The 25647-nt window shown below is 42.4% G+C and overlaps 1 protein-coding gene across 6 annotated transcripts in view; it reads left to right on the top strand.

The window, feature by feature from the left end:
* The window catches only part of LOC110989244 (uncharacterized), a 119522-nt gene extending 94586 nt beyond the window's left edge, over positions 1-24936 (top strand). For 5 of the 6 annotated variants that reach the window (XM_087147999.1, XM_087148000.1, XM_087148001.1 and 2 more), the window contains 25 exons: positions 468-585; positions 1024-5421; positions 7002-7255; positions 7456-7603; positions 7989-8048; positions 9234-9371; positions 9778-9966; positions 10181-10342; positions 11280-11468; positions 11678-11839; positions 13691-13888; positions 14202-14363; positions 14484-14660; positions 15780-15941; positions 16158-16349; positions 16657-16818; positions 17848-18036; positions 18889-19050; positions 20005-20193; positions 20516-20575; positions 21523-21651; positions 22026-22063; positions 22521-22622; positions 23089-23134; positions 23374-24936. In XM_087147999.1, the coding sequence (XP_087004125.1) occupies positions 468-585; positions 1024-5421; positions 7002-7255; positions 7456-7603; positions 7989-8048; positions 9234-9371; positions 9778-9966; positions 10181-10342; positions 11280-11468; positions 11678-11839; positions 13691-13888; positions 14202-14363; positions 14484-14660; positions 15780-15941; positions 16158-16349; positions 16657-16818; positions 17848-18036; positions 18889-19050; positions 20005-20193; positions 20516-20575; positions 21523-21651; positions 22026-22063; positions 22521-22622; positions 23089-23134; positions 23374-23699 (8112 nt within the window). In that variant the 3' untranslated portion in view covers positions 23700-24936. The remainder of the gene's footprint in view (positions 1-467; positions 586-1023; positions 5422-7001; positions 7256-7455; positions 7604-7988; positions 8049-9233; positions 9372-9777; positions 9967-10180; positions 10343-11279; positions 11469-11677; positions 11840-13690; positions 13889-14201; positions 14364-14483; positions 14661-15779; positions 15942-16157; positions 16350-16656; positions 16819-17847; positions 18037-18888; positions 19051-20004; positions 20194-20515; positions 20576-21522; positions 21652-22025; positions 22064-22520; positions 22623-23088; positions 23135-23373) is intronic. The other variant, XM_087148004.1, reaches the window with a different exon arrangement.
* The last annotated feature ends 711 nt before the right edge of the window (positions 24937-25647 follow it).

Raw genomic sequence — 25647 nt, forward strand, 5'->3', positions numbered from 1 at the left:
AGCCAACTCCAAGAATTCCAGCCTCACTTGGCCACGAAGGCTACCTGCCAAACCGCAAAGTCTCGGTTTGTGGCCCTGCGTGCTCTGCACGCTTTGAGTTACTGGGTGAAAAGGCTGATTGTTCAGTGGCATGTGGCTCTACTCACCCTTCCACATTCCCGTTGCCTCTTTTCAAAGTGCAAAATCGTTTTTTTCATTTCTGGGCTATGCACAAAGACCAATTACCATATATACAAGAGCCAGGGTCTGCCTTCTTTCACCGTGTTCGCTCAAGCGTTGGCCGAGAATAATAGCTGAAAAGCGGGCTGAGGATCTCGATTTGTACGGCGGCTCTCTCCGCATCCCGGCGCGAAGGGGTTAAGACTGCATCTTTTAAAGTGTCATTCAAACTTAATACTATTATTCATGTTTCTTGCAGAAATAAAGAAAATTGTCTGAATCTGTGGCCTCTTTCTGTTTTATTGCAGCCCGGAGAGTCGGTCGTGGAAGGATGCAAAAATTGCACATGTGAGCTGCTTCCAGGTAGCACTTCTGGCGGTTACCATTTGAAGTGTAGACCTATTCCAGGATGTACTGTAACTCCAGGTATTTTTCCCCAACATATTGAGTTCAGGAATTTCTTTGCCACAAACCTTTGATCATTTAACATTCCTGGCACAGACTCCACTTGGCCTAAAATACAGTGACTCACTTTATGAAAAGTGCTTCTTACACATTTTTTACATACACAAAATACTGATTATTAATACTTTCCCCATTCCCTAAATCGATGTTAAACAAGAATTTTTCAACCAAATATGTTGACTCATCGAAGTAAAAAGCAATATGAATTTCAGATTTAAAGAAAGCAACAAAAAGGTCAGCTTGTTTTCCAAATGTTTTTTAGACCATGTTAATTTCCTCAAAGCTTGGATTAAGGATATTTCTGATAGGGAAATAGTTTTAGTACATGACAGATTTTTGACTTTTTGCAAATGTATGCATGTCACTTGCTTTTAAATGAAATTTTCCATATTGTTGCAGGAGTTACAACCACTGTAGTAACAAGGCACACAACAACTCCTGTGAAAACAACCTCACCTAGTAGAACTACCACCATCAGAGCAACAACACCAGTAAAGACTTCAATCATAACAACTCCTGTAAAAACTGTAACTCCCATTATGACAACTATACCAACAACTACGCTGTTCAAGACAACATCACCATTCGTCACTACCACACCTGTAAGGATAACAACGCCGCTTATCACATTGGCGCCAACAACTGCTCCTCCAATAACCACTGCATCTCCAACAACTACTCAACCTCCAACAACTGTAGCGCCAACAACCACTACCGCTCCAACCACCACTGTAGCTCCAACAACTGGAGCTCCAACCACCACTTCACCTCCGACAACTGAAGCTCCAACCACCACCACACCAACCATTGCACCTCCAACAACTGAAGCTCCAACCACCACTGCACCTCCAACCACCACTGCACTTCCAACCACCTCTGCACCTCCAACAACTGAAGCTCCAACAACTGAAGCTCCAACCACCTCTGCAACTCTGACAACTGAAGCTCCAACCACCACTGCACCTCCAACAACTGAAGCACCAACCACCACTGCAGCTCCAACCTCCTCTGCACCTCCAACAACTGAAGCTCCACCCGCCACTGCACCTCCAACAACTGCAGCTCCAACCACCTCTGCACCTCCGACAACTGAAGCTCCAACCACCACTCCCCCTCCGACAACTGAAGCTCCAACCACCTCTGCAACTCTGACAACTGAAGCTCCAACCACCACTGCACCTCCAACAACTGAAGCACCAACCACCACTGCAGCTCCAACCTCCTCTGCACCTCCAACAACTGAAGCTCCAACCGCCACTGCACCTCCAACAACTGCAGCTCCAACCACCTCTGCACCTCCGACAACTGAAGCTCCAACCACCACTCCCCCTCCGACAACTGAAGCTCCAACCACCTCTGCAACTCTGACAACTGAAGCTCCAACCACCACTGCACCTCCAACAACTGAAGCTCCAACAACTGAAGCACCAACCACCACTGCACCTCCAACAACTGCAGCTCCAACCACCTCTGCACCTCCAACAACTGAAGCTCCGACCACCACTGCACCTCCAACAACTGAAGCTCCGACCACCACTGCACCTCCAACAACTGAAGCACCAACCACCACTGCAGCTCCAACCACCTCTGCACCTCCAACAACTGAAGCTCCAACCGCCACTGCACCTCCAACAACTGCAGCTCCAACCACCTCTGCACCTCCGACAACTGAAGCTCCAACCACCACTCCCCCTCCGACAACTGAAGCTCCAACCACCTCTGCAACTCTGACAACTGAAGCTCCAACCACCACTGCACCTCCAACAACTGAAGCTCCAACAACTGAAGCACCAACCACCACTGCACCTCCAACAACTGCAGCTCCAACCACCTCTGCACCTCCAACAACTGAAGCTCCGACCACCACTGCACCTCCAACAACTGAAGCTCCGACCACCACTGCACCTCCAACAACTGAAGCACCAACCACCACTGCAGCTCCAACCACCTCTGCACCTCCAACAACTGAAGCTCCAACCGCCACTGCACCTCCAACAACTGCAGCTCCAACCACCACTGCACCTCCAACAACTGCAGCTCCAACCACCACTGCACCTCCAACAACTGAAGCTCCAACAACTGAAGCACCAACCACCTCTGCACCTCCAACAACTGAAGCTCCGACCACCACTGCACTTCCAACTACTGAAGCTCCAACCACCACTGCACCTCCAACAACTGAAGCTCCAACAACTGAAGCACCAACCACCACTGCACCTCCAACAACTGCAGCTCCAACCACCACTGCATCTCCAACAACTGAAGCTCCGACCACCACTGCACCTCCAACAACTGAAGCACCAACCACCACTGCACCCCCAACAACTGAAGCACCAACCACCACTGCACCTCCCACTACTGCATCTCCAACCACCTCTGCACCTCCGACAACTGAAGCTCCAACCACTACTGCACCTCCAACAACTGAAGCTCCGACCACCACCGCACTTCCAACAACTGAAGCTCCAACAACTGAAGCTCCAACTACCACTGCACCTCCAACTACTGCAGCTCCAACAACTGAAGCTCCAACAACTGAAGCACCAACCACCACTGTACCTCCAACAACTGAAGCTCCGACCACCACTGCACTTCCAACTACTGAAGCTCCAACTACCACTGCACCTCCAACTACTGCACCTCCAACAACTGAAGCACCAACCACCACTGCACCTCCGACAACTGAAGCTCCGACCACCACTGCACCTCCAACAACTGAAGCACCAACCACCACTGCACCTCCAACAACTGCAGCTCCAACCACCACTGTACCTCCAACAACTGAAGCTCCAACCACTGAAGCTCCAACTACCACTGCACCTCCAACTACTGCAGCTCCAACCACCACTGCACCTCCAACAACTGCAGCTCCAACCACCACTGTACCTCCAACAACTGAAGCTCCAACCACTGAAGCTCCAACTACCACTGCAGCTCCAACCACCACTGCACCTCCAACAACTGCAGCTCCAACCACCACTGCACCTCCAACAACTAAAGCACCAACCACCACTGCACCTCCCACTACTGCAGCTCCAACCACCTCTGCACCTCCGACAACTGCAGCTCCAACCACCACTGCACCTCCAACAACTAAAGCACCAACCACCACTGCACCTCCCACTACTGCAGCTCCAACCACCTCTGCACCTCCAACAACTAAAGCACCAACCACCACTGCACCTCCCACTACTGCAGCTCCAACCACCTCTGCACCTCCGACAACTGCAGCTCCAACCACCACTGCACCTCCAACAACTGAAGCTCCGACCACCACTGCACCTCCAACAACTGAAGCTCCAACCACCACTGCACGTCCAACAACTGAAGCACCAACCACCACTGCACCTCCCACTACTGCAGCTCCAACCACCTCTGCACCTCCGACAACTGCAGCTCCAACCACCACTGCACCTCCAACTACTGAAGCTCCAACCACTTCTGCACCTCCAACAACTGAAGCTCCAACCACCACTGCACGTCCAACAACTGAAGCACCAACCACCACTGCACCTCCCACTACTGCAGCTCCAACCACCTCTGCACCTCCGACAACTGCAGCTCCAACCACCACTGCACCTCCAACAACTGAAGCTCCTACCACCACTGCACCTCCAACAACTGAAGCTCTAACAACTGAAGCTCCAACTACCACTGCACCTCCAACTACTGCAGCTCCAACCACCTCTGCACCTCCAACAACTGAAGCACCAACCACCACTGCACCTCCAACAACTGCAGCTCCAACCACCACTGCACCTCCAACCACATATGCACCTCCAACAACTGAAGCTCCAACAACTGAAGCTCCAACCACTACTGCACCCCCAACAACTGAAGCACCAACTACTGAAGCCCCACCCACCACTGCACCTCCAACTACTGCAGCACCAACCACCTCTGCACCTCCAACAACTGAAGCTCCAACCACCACTGCACCTCCAACAACTGCTCCTCCAATAACCACTGCACCTCAAACAACTGAAGCTCCAACCACCACTGCACCTCCAACTACTGCAGCACCAACCACCTCTGCACCTCCAACCACTGCAGCTCCAACCACCTCTGCACCTCCAACAACTGAAGCTCCAACAACTGAAGCTCCAACCACCACTGCACCTCCAACAACTGAAGCACCAACCACCACTGGACCTCCAACTACTGAAGCACCAACAACTGAAGCACCAACCACCACTGCACCTCCAACTACTGCAGCACCAACCAGCTCTGCACCTCCAACAACTGAAGCACCAACCACCACTGCTAATCCAACTACTGAAGCTCCAACAACTGAAGCTCCAACCACCTCTGCCCCTCCAACTACTGCAGCACCAACCACCTCTGCACCTCCAACATCTGAAGCACCAACCACCACTGCACCTCCAACAACTGAAGCACCAACCACCCCTGCGCCTCCAACTACTGCAGCACCAACCACCACTGCACCTCCAACATCTGAAGCTCCAATCACCACTGCAACTCCAACAATTACTGCAGCTCCAACCACCACTGCACCTCCACCGACTACTGCAGCTCCAACCACCACTGCACCTCCAACTACTGCAGCTCCAATCAGCACTGCACCTCCAACAACTGAAGCTCCAACCACCACTGCACTTCCAACTACTGCAGCTCCAACCACCTCTGCACCTCCAACAATTACCGCAGCTCCAACCACCACTGCACATCCATCCAGTGCAGCCCCAACAACTACTGTGACCCCAACGTCTGCAGCTCCAACTACCACAGCAGCACCAACAACTGAGGCTCCAACTTCCAGTATTACTACTGCTACAGGTAAAATTTGGTTAGACAAAAGGTAATGTTATTAAAAAACAAGTGCATTATTTTTTATTTTTATATACCTCTTTTGTGATTGGTGTCATGTTGTTGGAATTTTTCAATTTTTTGTCATTGCACAATTCTTCAAGATGAGATGCAAATCATACCTGCATCACCAAACCAGAATATCTATTCCATGATATAATAAAACAATCTATTCCAAGGCCACAACATATTCTGAAGTACTGGGTAATATAACAATTTAGTTTTTCTTTCTGTATTTATTTAGACAGTGGATGAAATAATTACATTCATTGACAGATGGAATGTTTCAGTCCACTTGACTTCACTTCCATGGAATATTACATTCTGTCTGTTAGCTAATAATCAATTCTTATCATAATACAGTAAACTCCGGCTAAGTTGGCACTTTCAAGACCCAAGAAATTATGATGACTTACGCAAATGTTGACTTGTGCTGTCAGTCATCATTTTGCCGACTTACACGTACACATGTATTGCGTATGTACATTATGATTCCTTGCACTAATTCAATGGCTTTGATTTACCGTGGCTTATTTCTACCTCCATGGTTAATTTCAGCAAATTTGTTCTCGATTATTATCCTCATCAGTCAAGCAGTGTGGGACTTGTCACTTAACACTTCTTGGCAACTGTGGCAAGGAAACTGATATCGAAGCACGATTTCTTTTTTAAGCCGACTTACAGAAAAGAATTTTTGTGGTTTGGTGGAAAAGGGACCAAGAAAAGCATGCTGACTTATACAAAATGACGACTTATAAATGCCGACTTAGAAATGAAATTTTCAATGGATATGCATTACAGATGATTGGGACTTTTGTCAACAGGCTGACTATACACAATATGACGAGTTACGCGATGCCAAATGGTCAGAGTTTACTGTAGTCATAAACATTTAATATTTTGACACCATGTACATGAACGATTATAGAAACGATTCATTTCAAATAACACAACCATGGAACTATGATTTAAGTTTCCTCCTAATACTGGTTGTGATATGCGTGCCAATTCTGCTCAGAATACTTTTATTTCTGCATCTTTTTTACATTTGCATGGAATATGGATTGGACAATTCCTAAATTTCTCCCAAGCATGTACTCATTTCATGCCAAAATGTATCAGTGTACTTTTACACTCAGAATGAAATTTTTGTTGCCATTTACGACGACTGATCACTGTGGCTTCCATAGCAACCCAAATTATATTTTTCTTGATCTGTCTGCTTTCCGCTGCTTGATCGCTTTACTAGTGGTAGTGCTGCATATTGTCAATTTGCTAATATATCTAGCCAGAGGAGTAAGGATTGTAGTAGAAATGAGTCGACGCTTCCTCGGGAACCAAAAGTTAAGTCTCTTTTGATTATTTTTGCCCCAAAAGCTACATGTGAAGTAAAATTCTACCCATGCTTTTATCTACTTCATTTTAGCTTAAAACTTAAACTACCGATTGTCATTTGTATAAGCAAAAACAGTAAGAACAACTCGGCTTGTGTTTAAAAAAATAAAATAATATTGATCTTAAACCTCAAAAATTTGTTGTTTTCCTGAAAGAGTACTGCTTGACCCCTTTGGCGGAGCTGGAAATGGAGGTGCTGTGGAAGATCTCTGATGGTACAACAACGATCCCTCTTGAGGATCCATCCAACCCATGGAAAGTGGACAGCCTATTGCATTGGGAAAGCATCTCCACCTTGCTCCGCCACAAGGCACAAATCAGGGGTCTTCGGGTCATGGGACAGGTTACGGAGCCCATCGACGTGATTCTGTCATACAGCATGAACAGAACTGAAATCTTCAAATCTCTGGTTAGCTATGAAACCAAACAGGACTTTCTTTTGTGTTTGCCTTTGAAAGTGTGGTAACATTACTTTTTGAACACTTGAACTATTCCCTGTTTGGTAACATCGATTAACTTATGTGAAGGGATTGACAATTTTGTGTGGAACATTGACCCAAAGTCAAATTAATTAATTGTAGTACTTCCCTTTGTTTTCCTTTTTCATAGGCTTTGGAAATAGGATTGATAAAGGACACCCCGGTCAATGTCATATTTGAGGAACCATTGCGTTTCGTCACAGACTTGGAATTTAAGTTGCATAGATACCCTACAACAGACACAGGCCTTCAACTGAACTATTTAGGCTGTCCCGAACGTATGTGTACCCCCCTTTAATTGGAGTATTTTAAAAGTTTTAGTATAATTAAAAATAATTGAAAAATTAAAGTTCCATTTCACCAGTTGTCACAGTAATCTAAAGTTAATTTGTTTATGGAAAACTATTTGTTTTATAATAAAAATTAAAATAAAAGACACACTTTTTCTTATTTGATGTGAGAAAAGGCCCATACACCACACATGTAGATTCCATCAACAGGCAAGTTAGTTCATTCTGTTGTTTAAGTAATGTAGAAGTATCATTTACAATAAAAAGTAGCTTAAAAAAAGGAATTGTCTGTAATTTTAAGAGTGGAGGCAACCTGTAGGCATTTCCATTTTGTTATGTCTGAAAAGACATCAACTTTATTTTATTGTCACAGCGGTGGGACCTACAACTCAACCTCAAATAACCACACTGACAACGGCGGCTACCCCAACAGGTTTGTGTTAGTTTGAGGCTTCCTTGTGTTCTTCTTATTTTCTAATTATTAAATCATGCCACTGTGCCATCAGTTGATGCAAGGTGAGAATTACTGAGTATCTTTAATTGCTGTTGTCAAACCCTACGGAAAAAAATAAAAGGAACTTCAGAGTTTCCAGTCTCTGCCTCTTCTGCGTGTTTTTTTTTTCATTTCATTGTATCGATTCTAAAGCCCTCTTGCACTGAATGATGGTAATTCTTTTTAAACCTTGCAGGGCTGGATTGCATTGTACCTGAAAGAATCTGTCACTGGAACAGTGAGGCAATTAACACAAATTTGGGAATGTTATCCATTCTATTATTGTACAAATATGCCGGTACTATGCATCACTTTGAAGAAATTTGTTCATCATGCAATTCAAATTTGAACCCATGGGAACTAACGGGGGGGGGAGAATGTAAGCATCATTGTCCTATGATGCAACCAAACTCGTGCTATATCATTAACTTAAATGTTTGTCAGACTTATTCAAAAGCTTGCTTTTGCCTCATACTACCCTCACCAACATGCAGTGAAACCGTTTGCCCCAGTATGACCTAACACTGTAAAGGAGGTCAGTCACATTGTTTCCCTTGCAGTTAGGAATCTCTGCAAGCATGATCAGTACCCCAAAACATTTTATACTTGTGATTAGTTATGCAGTCTGTAGTTTGAATGAAACAGTAGAGCACTTTCTTTTCTCACACAGTTGTTATCCCCTGTTGCAATCACAAATAGACAGAAAAAAAATTGCCTCTCAGTTTTGGCATTAAAATGGACATTGATTTTAATTTCAAAACAGAAATCCCACTCTGGTCTCAGTCCAGCCATGTTCTCACCACTGTTACACATAGAGACAGTGTCCATCAGGGCATGGCAAAATATGAAACTATTAGAGAATTAGCTCTGTTAGTGTGACGGTAATTTATAGTGCCCCCTTTATAGTGCCCCCTTTAATGTGAGTTACTAGTCAGTTATGCGGAGTATACAGGAAAGAACACTTTATCTTAGGTCCTTGTTAAGTGCATAATCGTCTAAAGACATGGAGGGATATACATTCATGTATTTTTGGCAACCCTTTTGTGGGAGATAGAGTACTAAGCAAGTTTGGCGTGAACCTTCACCGTGGATGTAAACAATTTTGGAAATAATAACATGTTTCAGAAGTGCCAACAACCTCAGTTATTACCACGGAAGTGATCACAACAGAGGAGACTACAACAGAGGTAGTCACTACAATGGTTTCTACAACCACTCCTGAAGCCACAACTACAGAAAAGACAACAGTTGCCACTACAACGGGTGAGTCTTAAGAGCTTGCCGGACTTGATGTTAGCAAATTGGTTGGTTTTGAAACCTTGAAGATCCAAACTAATTTTGCATTGATGTGTTGAACTGTGACTGTGAAAAGTGTTAACTACCCATAATGCTTTTGGACTTTTTAGGTACTAAAGTTCATCTAAAGGAAATAGATAATTGAGAGAGTGTAGAGCAATAGTGCAATGTTTCCTGGCACCTTACTCACAAGGGCTAATTTTTTCAACTAATGTGCCACTGTTGAGTATATGAACTGAATAATCCAACAAATCCAACAAGAAAGTTAATCTTTTTTTACATAAATGGGAACCAAGCGTGGCTTAGGTGATTTGGCTGCTAAGAACAACAAAACTTTGTATGCATTACCATTTCCGTGTCTGCATTTTGACAGAGGCTCCTACCACAACTGCAGCTACCACCACAAAAGTGATAACCCGGGAAACCACAGTAGTTCCAACAACCCCAGCTCCACCAACTACAACACTGGAAACTACAACTGTTGTTCTTACTACCACTCCCGAGGCCACAACCACAGAGGAGACTACCTCTGTCCTCACTACCACTGAGGCCACCACAACAGGTGTGATCACAGTTATGTTTGTTGCTTCAAGTAGATATATACCAATTACTCTGGGCTAAAATTCCATTTTTATGTACATGTATCTCAGTTTCCCAATGTGCTATAGCTGCTCAAATAAAAGAGAAAATGGTGATTGGAACCACAAAGTAAGTTGTGGAATTACAGGTCTGCATTACATAATTGTGCTGGATATCCAAAAAATGTTACATTTCAGAGGCTCCAACGACTACTGAGAGCACAACTGTTCGAATTACCACAAGTCAGGTGCCTACAACCACTACCCCACCACTGACCACCGAAGAAGTCACTACAACAGTTGTGACCACTACACCTGAGGCAACTACAACACAGACCACTGCAGTCCAAACAACTACAGGTAATCACTGGTTTTAATGTGGCAACAGCAGGCAATGACCAAAGTTCATGGAATATCATTTGTATTTTGCATTAGTACCTAGACACATTCTTAACCTTAAGAGAGCCAGGGGGTGGCAGAATCTGCCCCCTTCGACTTTTTTTCCAATATTTCCAAAGTGCAATTTTTTTCAAGAACTGAGCCTTTAAGAGGCTTTAGAGAAACTCTTCTATAGTAAGTTGAGTAACTCTGAGGCAGGTCAGCAAGAATGTATACTTTTTCCACTTTGGTACTCAGTGCACATGGACTGGCACGCATGTAGCCTTGAACTGCAAATGGCCATGACAGCAAAATGATATGCTTGATTGATTTCAAACTTCACTTTTTTAATGAAAAAAATGGTCTTAACATGCATGCCATATTTCAAAGAAATCAAGGTTGATGGTACTGCCAACTTCTAAGTGGGGGGCAGAATCCACCCCCACCTGGCACCAAAACAAGCCGACTCTTTGAGGGTAAAAGATGTTAGGGAAGGCCTTCAAAAAATGAGTTTCTTTTCAGTGAAAAGTAATGCAGTACTCATCTGTATGAGACAGTTTTCAGTTTTAATAAATTGTGATAGAATTTTGTGGACCACTGATACCTGCGTGTGTGTATTACACTTCTAAGTCTTTGATTGTCACCAATTATAGCTTACAACGTATAATTGCAATTGAAGTGAATGAGGACAACGGTTTTGTTGCAGTAAATGTCATAATTGTATCCCTCAAAGTAAGAACAGCTCTTGTGATGGCTAACATGCAGTACCTGAATCTCCTCCTATAATCAAATAGATATGCCGCGAATTGTAGGGAAGCTGTGGCCGACGCGACCCTCCGACAAATGTTTCATGAATTTTTCATTTTCCCAAATCACACCCCTGTTTCACATATTGGTTCATATTGGTTGTATCTTGCAGAGGCTCCTACAACAGGTACGGCTTCAACCACAACAGTAACAACCCGAGAAACCACTACAGTTCCAACCACAACAGCTCCGCCAACTACAAAGCTGGAAACTGCAACCACCATTCTTACCACCACTCCTGAGGCTACAGCCACTGAAGAGACAACAACTGTGCGAACTACCACTGAGGCTACTACTACAGGTGTGATCATTGTCAGTTTTACTTGTCATGTCTTTTGACTTTGATGTGTACTAAATAAGCAAAGTGCGTCAGTATTTTCCTAGATTTGTACTCATTAAATCATTAGCAGGGGCAAAACAACGATAGAAATTGCCAGGAACTGTGAAGCCAAATACTTTTTTATGAGGCACGGTTCTAAATGATATAATGCATGTCAAACTGCCTTACAGAAGCCCCAACGGCTACCGAGACCACAACTGTTCGAATTACCACAAGTCAGGCACCCACAGCCACCACCCCACCACTGACCACCGAAGAAGTCACCACAGCTGTTGTGACCATTACGCCTGAGGCAACCACAACACAGGCCACTGCAGTTCAGACAACTACAGGTTCCTATCTTGTTACTTGCCATTGGGGATGAAATATTGGGTGCTGCAGATGCTGGTGAACAGAATTATAAGAAAAATATTTCTTGAAAGGTGATGAGGCTGAGTGTGGTAACCCACCTGGATGACTGGTGGAATTGAGGGAAACAACATCAAGCTACTTGGTATAGGTTTTCCCGGCCAATTTAGGAAAATGTGCAATTTAATTTGTAAAATGAAAATTCAATTTGATGTAGACTTTGAAAACGACTTAAAACCTGGTCTCATTTTTGCAATAACAAGCATTCAACTTTTGTTTTGCATTTTTGAAATAAATTAATGTGCATTACGTTTCATTTAATTGGTTACAAATAAGATATTGGGATTTGATATGACGTAGGCCTATCTGTTGCCAATTTGCATTCTTATGTATTCATTTTCATTTGTTATGCAAATTCGCAAACATATACATTCAAGTTGATTGGAAGATACAAGGTTACACAAATCATGACACCACTTTGAAAACAAATGTAGTGTTACTCATGAAGGATTATAAATTGATTTTGCTGTACCTCCCCGTTCAACCATTGGAAGAGGGTATGTCTGAACTTTAACTTTGCTGTATGATTTGATTGTGGCAAAAACATAGCACAAGAAGGAAAGTTCCCTCAGCCTCGGTGTTTAAATAGTCAGTATATTCCAAAGACAACACAAGTGATTTAATTCAATGATACTTCAAAGAATATAACTTCTGTTAACACACAAACAAATTCCAATTCTTGACCCGGCAGACCTTAAGTAACACTATGCGCGAAATTGCTTGCATATTTGCAAAATACATTGAGTTAAAGTTAAGATGAATGCAGTGTTGCAGAGGTGCATTCGGTTTCACGCAGAAATGAATATCAGCTTACTAAGCCACTGCATTATGGGAAATCGACTTCATAGGACTGAATGCACCCTCGTTGAAATAGAATTTTTATTTGTTAAATAGAAACAGGGATTTGAATGTTCTATTTCACTCGAAAATGAATGCTGCTATTAATTCATTTTTCACATTTTCTGACATTGGCCAGGAAAACTTATTTTTATAATTGCACAACATACTTATCCTGGAAACACAGATTTTTGAAACCATCAAGATACCATTGCCACTGACCATTACAAAGTTGGATTTTATATGCTAACCCATGGTGGTCATTTGTTCAAGATTTGTGCAACAATCGGTGCATTTATTTAAACTCCTTGAAAATGTTGTGAAGCAATATTTTCTGTAAGGGAGCATTTCATAATTGTTGAAGGCGGCATTTACTGCGGTACCGCTGTTTTTTTAGCGGCACTGCACTAGTTACCCGAATGGGCTTAATGCTGGTACCGCAAAAATACAGCGGCACCGCAGTAAATACCGCCTTCTGTAATTATGAAACGTTCCCTAACACCCAGCCATGCTCATGGCCACTTGAGGGACCCACATAGGCTCAGCCACTATGGACTGGTTCGGCCTCTGTATGTCTCCAGATAGAGTGGAAATCATTCATGCATTGGAACACTGATGCCATAGTACTTAATACGGAATTTGTCCAAAGGTGTTTGAACATCATTCGTTGTAAATTGGTTGACATTTCAAATGTAATTTTTCAGTCAATAATTAACATCTATAGATGTTGTAGTGCTTTCTCATTGTAGATGTGTGGCATTTTGTTTTGTCTGTTTGCAAGTATAGGTAACATAGTGGTCTATTTGATCATTCACCCGTGAGGACAATTTATGCGTGGTTCCCATTTTGCGCAAATACTTCAGAAATAGCACATTCTTAAAAGGGTTGCATATAAAGAGGGGGAAAACCAATTCATCTCTTGACCACTTGAAATGCAGTGAGTCCAACAACGGCCACCCGAAAGGCAACAACGACCATTGCGACCACAGTCACAACTACAGTCAGTCCAACTGCCACTGAAGCACCAACAACTTCAGAAGAGCTGACCACCACAGTGGTGCACACAACCACTCCAACGGCGACAACCTCAGAAGAAATCAGCACCCTTCGAACCACAACCCAAGCAACAACAACAGGCAAAATATACACTGTTAAAAGTGGTTTTATCTTTGAGGGGAAATGGATTAATTTACTGTGATAAGCTCGTCCATTTTGTGCAATTAAGCATTTTTAATGAATTTTTCACTTCTTGAAGGGGAGTAATTTTTACAAAAAGGAATCTGTCCCAATACAAGACAGTGAGACGTTAAGTTTGAAATAAATATGAATGCCGGTTGTGATTGTGGCCTCGTAAAGTTTCTTTTGGTTTCTCTTCTTTGTAGGGAAAGAAATGGAGCTGTTTTCAATTTTTCTTTTCTTGTTTTGTCCTTCGGTATTGTACAACCGCAGAAGCCCCAACAACTACTGAAGCAAGGACCACTCACGTGACAAGGACAGAGGCACCTACAACCACTGCTCAGCCAACCTCAACAGAGGAAATTACTACAACAGTTGTGACAACCTCTCCAGAGGCAACCACAACAGAGACAACATCAGTTCAAACAACAACTGGTTAGTCTGTGCAATTTGCATGTTTTCAAAAAAAGTTGACAAGATGCAAAAGCATTCCACTTGTATTCATTTTAGTATGGAACAAAACACTCACTGATTTTTGTTGTATTACCTCTGCAGAAGCCCCGACTACAGTTGTGGTCTCGACTAAAGTTGTAACCACAGCCCCAAAGACCACCGCAGCACCACCAACGACTGAGGAAGTCACATCCACTGCGGTCTACACCACCACTCCAGAGGCAACAACCGTCACAGAGACAACCACCACAGTGAAAACAACGGAGGCAACAAGAACTGGTATTTGGAAACATTCATTTTAACAGTAGGACAGGACCGGAGGCAATGTATATAGACCCCAGTATATTAATGAAGCCACACTCTGTGCTTTCCATGCCGTAAATTCTCATTTACCACAAAACCCGAGTTCAGCATCATAAACTCAGGTTTCTGGCAGATCATACCAGGATTTCAGGGATCTCTTATGAGCTACTGTCATCACCCTCAGGGGATTTTGTTATAAGCTTGGCGCAAAACTGCAGACAGGGCTTGACCTTGGCTTGACTGGGTGGTGAGTGGGCTTTGCCTATAGTTTTCTCAACACACATCCAGTTTCATACTATGCTCAAAACTAGTGTAGCATCCCATTTTGACTAGTTATGAAACCACATTTTCCCCTTTTGATCGCTCAAATCGGTGCTCAAACGCCCGAGTTACGTTAAATGTTTGAGTTGTGGTGTTGTTTGTGTGGATCACAACTTCCTCATTACGCATGCGTGAAAGCTGCCTTGCAAGTGCAAGAATAGCACTATGCCATAGAAGGTCTTTCACGTGATATATCATAAAATGAAACTGAAGTATATGAAAAATTGATGCTTAACTGCCCGTGTTCACATTCTGACTTAAATCGTTCACAAATCCTCAATGAATCTCATAGGTCATTGATCACGAAGTTAAAGTCGGACTATATTCTCTCGCGGACGTAGATGGCACTGACATTGCCAAATACATTGGGTACGTGAAAGAAGGATCAAAGTACAGTAACTTCGTTGTCGGAATTCCGCCTCCGTATTGAGAGGGGGATCATTGCATGCACTAAACTTCGTTGTCAGAATTCTGCCCCCTTGTTGGGAGGGCGAATCATTTTATGCACTAAACTTTGTCGTCGGAATTCTGCCCCCTTATTGGGAGGGCGGATCATAGTACACACTAAACTTCATTGCCGTTTTTTTGTTTTTGTAAGTTGGTACTCAGATCAGTCAACCTTTCAGATACTTCCTTCATACTAAATAAATATCAGTCAACATTTTACATCAGAAATGGACAGTGCTTGCACCATGTATTTATAGACACACACCTCTTGCTGTCCGGTACACTTTAACTATAATAAGTTCAACCGGCTCTTTGTGACCTGCGTAGAAGCCCCAACAACAACTGAAGTCACCACCACTCGTGCAATCACAACAGAGGCTGCTACAGCCACCACCCCGGCAACAACAACCGAGGAGGTCACCACAAGAGTTGTAAGCACCACGCCTGAGGGTAGCACTGCAGAAACTACAACAGTGCAAACAACAAGAGGTTAGACAGCAGGACAGACCAAAATTTGGCTCTCAATAACGATTATTACCAATGATCATTAAGGTTTCAGGGTGAAAAAATTAATTCATTCACTTTCCTACTTTGACCTTTGTCAGTTCTTTCCAATCCAGGCATCTTACACCCTAGATGATATTTATGTTGTTTTCTCTATCTACAACATGAATCATTTTGTCATGCTCATCACATGATATTCAGTTGCCCCAACAACCGAGGAAGCAACAACCACAGTTTTCACAACAGTGGAGACAACAAGAACACCAAAAATCACCACGGCACCTACAACAACTGAGGTTGCAACTACCACTGCAGTGCAAACTGCTACTCCAAAGGCAACAACCACTGAGGAAACAACAGTAGTTGTGACCACTTCAGAGGGCACTACCACCCGTAAGTCTTGTTGTCAGGGATAGATTACCCAGCATGGATAGCAGACACTGTGCACACTTAGAGTTTTTAAAGCATTACTTCCCTTGTTGAAGTTTTGATAACGGGAGTGCTTCAAACCAGCTGGTGCAGTGTCAACACAAAGTTTGAAGCTACACCGCTCACCAGCACAATGAAATTGGTGCAAGTGCCTCTGGCAGAGAAGTGCCAATGGAAAATGGTGCTGATCTTCTCCAGTGCTTTTAACCTTGAGCTGTTAAAGTTCCATGTTAGTTGTATGATGTCATGTGTTACCCTCTGTTAACTGTAGAGGCTCCATCAACCACTGAGGTAACTACTGTCAGCGTGACAACCATTGCAGCACCTACAACCGCTTCCCCAGCAACAACCACTGCAGAGGTCACCACAACAGTGGAGACCATTACACCCAGGGAAACCACAACAGAGACAACCACGGTGGAAACAACCAAAGGTGGATATTAAATTGAAAAGAAGGTTTTTTAATTGCTATAGTTGGAGGTTTATTTTGAGATAGCATCAACTAGTAAGAGCAGAAATTATAATATCAGGTTCCTGGTGAATTATTGCATATTACTGCAGATTAAGAGATTTGTAATCAAAGTACCTTAAACAAATGCCAAAAATTGTCAGCTCAAAGTTTACCCAACAAAGCTTTCATTTGGGTAAAAATGAAGTGATAGACAGTCTGAAAGATGTACAGTGGAATGCCGCTATAACGAACGGTTTAAGGTTTCCAAAAATGTATCTGTTAATATTTTTATTTTTTATGAAATCTTAAATTACAAAATTGATTTCAGGATTATCGTCATGAATCTACCGCTCAGGATCGGTCTCTGACGCATGCTGGGGCAAATCTTGGTGACTTGTGTATCAGCGGCGCCTTCTTTAGACTAATGTTAGTGCAATGCCACGGCGGTGCGCGTGCGGTTTTCTTCCTCACCCAATCACTGGGAGTCGCAAAACCAGCGTCCATTCAATACTGTTGGCAGATTAACAGTGTGTGCCCTGGCCATCACTAGAAGACGACTATGAACAAGTGTGGACCAATGTCTCCAGTTTCTCAGCCAGTAAATTACAATTAACTCTTCAATTACTAGTGGCTTTTCCTTCTAATCCTTGGGGAAATTATGCCAATTGTCACTGTACAACATAAAAAACCCAACTGTTTTATCAAGTTGATGTCCGGGAATTACAAACGGCAACTGCATAGGGTTTGGTAGGTTTTGTGCACAATATATTTGGAGCCAAGGACGATGTGTGGTATAGCCGAATTTTCGGTATAGTGGTGTTCGATATAGCGGCGTTCCACTGTACTTATTTGTTATAATGCATCATGAAAACTGATCTCCAAAAATTCCACGACTGCTGTGAAAAGTGATCAAGACTCTGTATCAAAATGCCTTCCATGATGTGCATGTTCCTTAGTTCAGCACAGACCCATTTGCAGCGATTACCCTCAACATTTTTGCTTGTCCAACAGTTGCTACAACAACTGGAGAAACAACCACTGTATCAGCAACCCAGCAAACCACTACAGTCCCCAAAACTACTTTGACTCCAAGTACAACTTCACAAGTGACAACCACGGCAGTTACCACTTCAACGCCCCAGGTCACTACGGAGGAAGAAACTACAACCGTCTCAACAACAAGAGCAGCCACTACAACTGGTGCGTCAACATTCAATGATTTTTCAGTTCTTTCCTGCATTTATTCAAGGGGGCAATGTCCAGTTGCGAATCTGCGGCATCGTCATCAGCGTTGTAGTCGAGTCCTCAACTTCTGAGTCCAAGTTATAGTCTGAGATCAGTTGGTTTGAGTCTGAGTTGAGTCCATGTCCGAAAAGTCCAGAGTCTGAGTCCGAAAAATCTGAGTTCAAGTATTTATGTAAGGTAAATGTTCTCATAAAAATACAATTTAAAAAGGACACAAATAATGAAAGAACAAGCTTGTGGCACACACAGTGCAGAAATTGAGTCCCACTTACGATAGATGTCATTATTTACAAATATGAACAAAAAGAGGACTGATATTTCCTGGTGTTTATAGTGGAGCGATAATTATTTTCAACATAGTGTTCACCTCCCCCAAACAATTTAATCTACAAATGCTTTAACAAGGCATCTGCATTAAAAATCTACAAAAAGTAGAAAAGTTAACAAAAAAGATAAGCTTAATAGAGTTTCAGTCACAATTTTAGCCTTGAGAGTGTTTATGGAAATAAATCCTCAAATTGGAAACAATTTTTTTTATGTTGAAGTTTTCCAGGCTTATATTATGGACTCAAACTCAGGCTGAGTCCTTGACCCATGTCTGAGAAACAAAACCGGCTCTGAGTCTGTCAAAACGTTTACTAGAGTCCAGATTGGAGTCTGGACTCTAGTCCAGCAGCATGATATTTATGTTCCCTTCTGAAATTGCATGTTTTGAGCATGCAGTGCTTCCATTTTTTCCACAAATAACCAGCTTGTCAAATCTCCTTGATGCCTGTGTTTTACTCCCATAATTGACATTGTTCTCAGTGGCCCCAACCATTAGCGAAACGACCACAATCCGTGTGACAACAACAGAAGCACCAACAACTACCGCCCCTCGCACAACCACTGAGGAGGTCACCACAACGGTTGTGACTACTACTCCAGAAGCAGCAACAACTCAGACAACCACTGTGCAGACAACTACTGGTATGATCACATAAGCAGTAGAAGTGATTTACAATACAGTGCACCACTAACAGTGTGACACAGAAAGGCTATTTTTTGCAGTGCGTTGTGGGAAACACTTGACAAATTTTATTTGCGGCTTGTGTAGGAACATGAATTGTTGCTGATTTTTGGGGGGTTTGGGTAGAAGATTTTTTTCCGAGGTAGCAGAATTTTGTTCCCATAATTCAAAACTCAAAAACCTCAAATGTATCCATGGATAATTGCCAGTTTTTTCTCAACCAAAAAATGCTCAAAATGGCTTTTCATGCCAACCTCGTGGTTGGTGGTGCACCATATTCTTGAATATGCAACACGCTGAAAAACAAGTTGAATTTATTGTGTCAATCTGCCATCATCCCTTCCCAGATCCAAAATCTTGCCACCAATGTATAGCTGGTAGTAGGGAGAAGAGCCAGGGATATTGACACTTTGGAATTAATAATATGATGCAATGATGTAGAGCATTTCAGTATCTGGTTGACTGTCGATGTGCTTTAAACGATATTGTCCCTGCTCATTGGTCCCAGACACAATGTTGAAGCGAGAGAGGCAAGTGAAGGTACAGTGATGTGCCCAAGGTCACAATATATGCTCCATTGCAGAATTCAAAGCCCAGTCCTGTGATCAGGAATAACAAACCCTTACCTTTTACAAGCTAGCCACCTCGAGCAGAAGCACCCCCTCATTGGGTGTGACACTTGCATTTCCTATTTGTTTGTGAACCAGCGAAGTTCAGTTCCAACCAAAGGAGCCTCTGTTGCTAAGAAAATAGCGCCCTCTCTTTGTCCAGCTCGAGGTCTATAAAGCTGGAGAGCTTGCTTGGTATTTTTGTCTCTCAATTTAACCAAACAAACTTAAATGTGCTCCTATTTAGATTGCTCAGAGGTTTACTTGAAACAAGTAATAAAATAAACCCTTTCTTTTGAATGACAGTTGCTCCTACAACAAAGGAAGCAACAACATCCGTTTTTACAACACAAGAAACTACCATCATTCCAAAAACAACAGAAGCACCGACAACAACCAAAGAAGTCACTACCATCCAAATCACCACAACTCCTGAGTTAACAACTACCGAGGAAACAACAATTGCAACGACAACCGAGGCACAAACAACTACAGGTGATTTCATAGATACCCTATTGATCATTACCAATAGCCTTTCTAAGATGGTGTCTTACTCACAGGTTACACAATCCCATAGTTGACTGTCGTTTAAGAGATGACTTAAGTTGGCATCACTTTCTGCTGTACTGAAACTTCTACCTTTTATAAATGTATATATTCAAACTCACAAGCCTGGTCCTTTCCCCAGAGCTTAACGGGCACCCTACATTTGCTTTTGGATCATTTGTGAGTAGCTATTGTTTTGAATGGTGAAACCTATGATGTAAGTTCCCCCTGACGTATAGCCTGTTTGTATAATTTCATTCTGTCACCAAAGGATTGATCACTACACCTGAGCCGACAACAGTGAGGCAGACCACAAGTGTGACAACTGAGGGTAAGACACATGGTCAACAGCAAGGACTGCATGTGTTGAGTTTTAATGGAAAGAGCTGAACGCATGCAAAGTTGTTTAAAGATTACTGAATGGTGTGTATTATTGAAGGAACCTGGAAGTGTAGATGATGCAACACACACAGTGAAACATTAGGTAAACTGTTGTGCGGATCTCTATGTCCCAGTTAAGATGTGGAAATATTTCCAAACGACAAGAACCATGGTTAACGTGAGAAATCGAAGGCGATACCTGTTGAAAAGAAACTGACCCTCCAACTGATCGAGAAAAATTATTTCAAACTCCAAACTCATTCGTGATTAGAAAAGGTAAGGATGACGTCAAGTTGAAAATGGAAACTGCTTTGAAACTAACATCTCACATAGTGTCTGGCGGCATGCCCCCCCCCCAGCTAAAGTTCTTTACCCTAATCCAACCCGACCCCCCACATTTGAAGTTTTGTAACGTACGCAACCAATGTACAGCTGCAGTCTATTTGCTTTCAGTGCCCCCTTCAAAAGATGTGTGCACCCCTGGGGTCCCCCGCCCAGAAGCTTCACCTTTCTGGAAGGGGCTCCCAAAAATGGCCCATTGTAGAAAACAGAAAGGAAGGTTTAATTTCTGGGATCTTAAAATTTGGCACACTGTGTCGGCGACAAAATGTCAAGACTGGGGTACTACATGCAGTTTCTCTTTCACTTCGAATCCTGTCATGTTTGTGAGATGTTGGCAAAGCAAGTTTCTTTTAATACTGGATAATAAAGAATAGAATAGAATGGAACTGAAATTGAACGGAACCTAGTACATTCTTTTAATTGGGGTGTAGATGATATAGATGATATCATGAGTTTCTCAACCTGAACCCCCTCGGGTGTATGTAAAAATCATATCAAAATCGGGGTTTTGAGGACTGCAAGGGTTAAATTTGTTGTTTTGTTTCTCCAATTCAGCACCAACCACTAGAAAGCAAACTACGACTGAGGAGGTGACCACAGCTAAACAAACTACAGTTACCATCAGAGAGACCACCACGGAAGGCGAAACAACGACCTACTCCACCACGGTCATCGTCACTACACGTAAGCAGAATCCCCCCCCCAAAAAAGTCACACTTCTAGAAAGAAGTGACAGAAACTTTGGCAATTAATCATACCGATTGGAAAGAGATCCTGACATTTTTTGCTTTCCGTAATGTTGAAACCAGCTCTGAAGTTTCCACGTTTGCATACCGAAAATGCTAGAGAAACAAGACAACACACATGGCAACAGTAAATATGGCAGCGTGTACGTTGGTCATTACGCTTATGGTTCAGGCTGTTTGAATTAAACTGTGACTGATTTTTCATTCGCCGTTTGGTTTTCATTGCCTCTGTTTGAAATCTATGTAGAAGACTTGATTTGTGCCATTTAAACGGGTTACTAACGTTTTTCTTTTGTTCTAATTTAAACATAGCAAAATTTGTTTGTGAACACGACGGCACCGAATATAATGTAAGTTTGCTTCCCTGTAAGTGGTTTATACCTAGTTATCTTATTTTTTATCAAACTTTTTGTTTCACAGTAAATGAAGGAATGGCCCCTCTAGGTATGTAAAGCTAATGTGCCGGTAGGAGACAATTTCATTTGTTAAGAAAGTCACAGTAGCTGTTACAGGCACAAAAGTGTGCCCCCAACTCACCATAACAATTTTGGTTGCCATAGTGTCTCCATTTTAACATACCTTGCCCCATTACCTGGTAGCAGGTAGAAGTGGGCTGGCATTCACCGCGTTTAGGGGACAAGTTCTGTTGCTAGGGAAATTTGAGCCTAGTTGTGCGGACATTTCTGAGTCCCCACAACTTTTTTGGTCCCCACAAAATAGGTGAAATGTCGAGTTTATATCCCCACACCTACAGTGCGGGAGTGTGTGACATTGTGTGTGTATATTTATTGTTTCCACTGATGACAGGAAGGTGATGTAATGCCGTCGCCAGACAAATGCAAGGTCAGATTCTGTACAGCTGATGGCATTGAAGACGTGGAAATAACCTGTAACAGAACGTGCAAAAATGTAGGTACACCTACACAAACTTTTTTTCTGATCCATATTTTTTGGGTACGTTATTAGCACATGCTTTGTATTAGTTTCTTTTGTGCAAATTAGACATCAATCCTTCAAGTATTTGTGTGAGCCAGCATGACCTGAGCTCCTCCCATCCCAACCTGTGTAGCCTCACCTGACCAGATACACCACTGAATAATATTAAGTACTTCTGAATGAGGTTATTTTTATCTATTGTGATATTGCACACTTAGACTATAGCCGTTCCATTTGAGTAATTATAGTTTTCATATTGTGAAAACAACTGGGAAAAAAAATGCCAAATGCATACTAAACAGCGATCTGTAATTCTTAGTTGAGTTTTCCTCAAGTACTGCAGGGAAAGGAGTTGTGCCCTGAGATTAAAATAGAACTGTATTTTCTCGATTCTGAAACATTGTTCAACAAGCTTGTGAATTGGATGTTTTCTGAACAGGGATATTTGGTAGTGCATGACCCAACCCTCTGCTGTCCCATTTGCGGTAAGAATTAGTGTTACGTTTTGATGTCCTCATTCTAAATGTAATTATGCACTTTTCCACAGACAAAATTCCTACAGCTTTTGTTGGAGAAAGTAATACACATTGTGAAATTGGTGGTAGTATAGTGTTGCCTTAGTATGAGACAGTCAGTTTGCTCACACATCAATATTAAAAACTTTCTGATTTTTACTATCCCATCAAATTTCATCAATGATTTTTTTGTTCTCTCCCTGTTTTAGTTCCGATTGAGGATGATTGCTTTTACCAAAGCTATCCCAGTCTGGTGGTGCAAGACGACTGTGTGTCCGAAAAGGAAATTCTCTTTACAGATTGCGAGGGGAGATGTGCCTCCAACAGCCGCGTGATCGCCTTGCCCGTGTCCCGGATCCAATTCGTTTGTGGATGCTGCAAGCCCGCGAGCCTGACCAACAATCATGTGAAGATGTTGTGCAACAACGGCACTGCGTATTTTCACCCCTACTACGAGATTAAGTCGTGCGAGTGTAAACCGTGCGACTACGAGCCCCTCGGAAGCGTCCAGGTGAACAAGATTGTGATCTCCTAGCTGGTGGCGCTGAATCTATGAATATATGAAATACGGCCTCCAAAAACTCCAGTCAGTTTTTGCTCGCAAGCTGTTGTCACTGTTACAAGCATTAGGTCACATTGCAGTGTTTTCAATAAGAGGCCATAATTCATTCATTCTCAATTTCATGCTTCATCTTTAATTGTTGATAATCAGAACTTACATGCAAAATCATCTACCCTGAGATTTTTCAGAATTGCATTTGGAATATATGATGAACATTTCAACCCGTAAGGCACGCACTTACTTTTTTGGTGTATGGACTTTTGCCCGAAGTTCGTTTTCGCAAATTTAATATATCCATTGTTCAGCTTGTCCTGCTTAACTCACCGAAAAACTGTTTGTGGAATTCACCTCATTCGGTATTCCAAGCATGCTACATGCGGTCAAGGTATAGTCTTTATGTTTGAAAAGGCCTGTTTCAAAATATTTGATATTTCCGGAATACCATGAACTGGAACTGATGACGGATTTGAAAAAAAATTGCTTTGCGTTAGTTTGGCCGAAAACTCTCCGTTTCTGTAGATAATTTAGAAAAGAGGATTAACTGTGTTTATTGTGTGCAATGATTTTGATTTTTGTGGTTTAACAATTGAAAGTAAGTGATTCAACTTTGTGCTTACGTAAATGGTGACTTTGCCCACTAAAACTGCCCGTATCTGTATCATGAAGTCAGGTTTAAATGTATCAACTAATGTGAAATTTGTAGATGGTGACCACAGCTATGTATACTGCCCCAATCCACGGAATGTTTTGTACCACAGGTCTCTCCAAAATTGTTTAAGTAAACTCCTGTGCGTATCAGGAACTAAAAAACTTCAGTTTAGACCAAGCCTTTAGCTACAGGTGTATTTCTTGGTTTCACTCTTAAAATACACTGTGTAGTATATTGGATTACACCTTGTTACTTTGAGAGTATAAAATTTTCATGAAATCGGTATTGCTCCACGTTGTAAGCTCCCACCAAGTTAGGTTTCTGTTACTGTCAGCTCGTGTAATTTGTCACGTAAGTCATGTAAGTGTGACATTCATGACTTTCCCGTAAAACTGAAGAAAATATTCCCCAGCACTATAAAAAGAGTATAATACATTATTTTCTGTAACATTCAAGCTAGGGGAACCAGCTTACGAGCTTTCATAAGATTTTTAGGCAGTTTAAATGAAGCCGTAGATTATGCATTTAGATAATAAATCATAGTAGCAAAGCCTGCAGATATATCTGATGTTTAGGCCTCCGTTCTTTCTGTGGTAATTTTTCCTCGTCTATACCCTATTAGGGTACACTAGAGAGTTCTGAGGCTATCTGGGAGAAAAATACAAAACCAAAGTGTCTCACAAGTCTTCATAGCCACATAGTGTCCTGTAGTACTCAGCCTTCATTCAAGAAGATCCTGACAACAATTTCAATCTAGAGGTGCGGTATATACAAGGCATCCAAGAAAAAAAAAGAATCCGGAAAAGGGTTTTTCTGTTTTGGCCAAGTTGCGTGCTGTGTGGTGATAAATGTGTTACGGTGCACAATGCAGTTCCCATCGGTGGATCTGTTTTTCTTATTTCTTTGTAGAATCTGTCTTATCGTGTAAAACTTCACGTTATTTTTTCTGCAAATGCTTATATTGATGAATTTTAAAATTGTTGAATGGCTGTATTGTAAGCTGGTCCTTTCAGCGATTTTCCTGATGCCGACCCAGCATTTTAATACTGTTAACCAATATAATAAAAATGATAATAATGGCGCTAACTTGGAAAAAAGGAATTTCATCTATAATTGTACGTTTTTAGAACAAAATAGAAGATTCCTCATTAAAAACATTACACCTGCATGAGGAGAGATACTTCTGAACGGTTTCTCAACTTGGGTGAGTGCCATTACGATCAAAAACAAAGCTGTCCGTTATATGTCTGTTATTACTTTATTGCGAACGAC

This window comes from Acanthaster planci, linkage group LG17, assembly GCF_054643075.1.
Source record: "Acanthaster planci isolate LZ-2023a linkage group LG17, COTS_SCS, whole genome shotgun sequence".
NCBI lineage: Eukaryota > Metazoa > Echinodermata > Asteroidea > Valvatida > Acanthasteridae > Acanthaster > Acanthaster planci.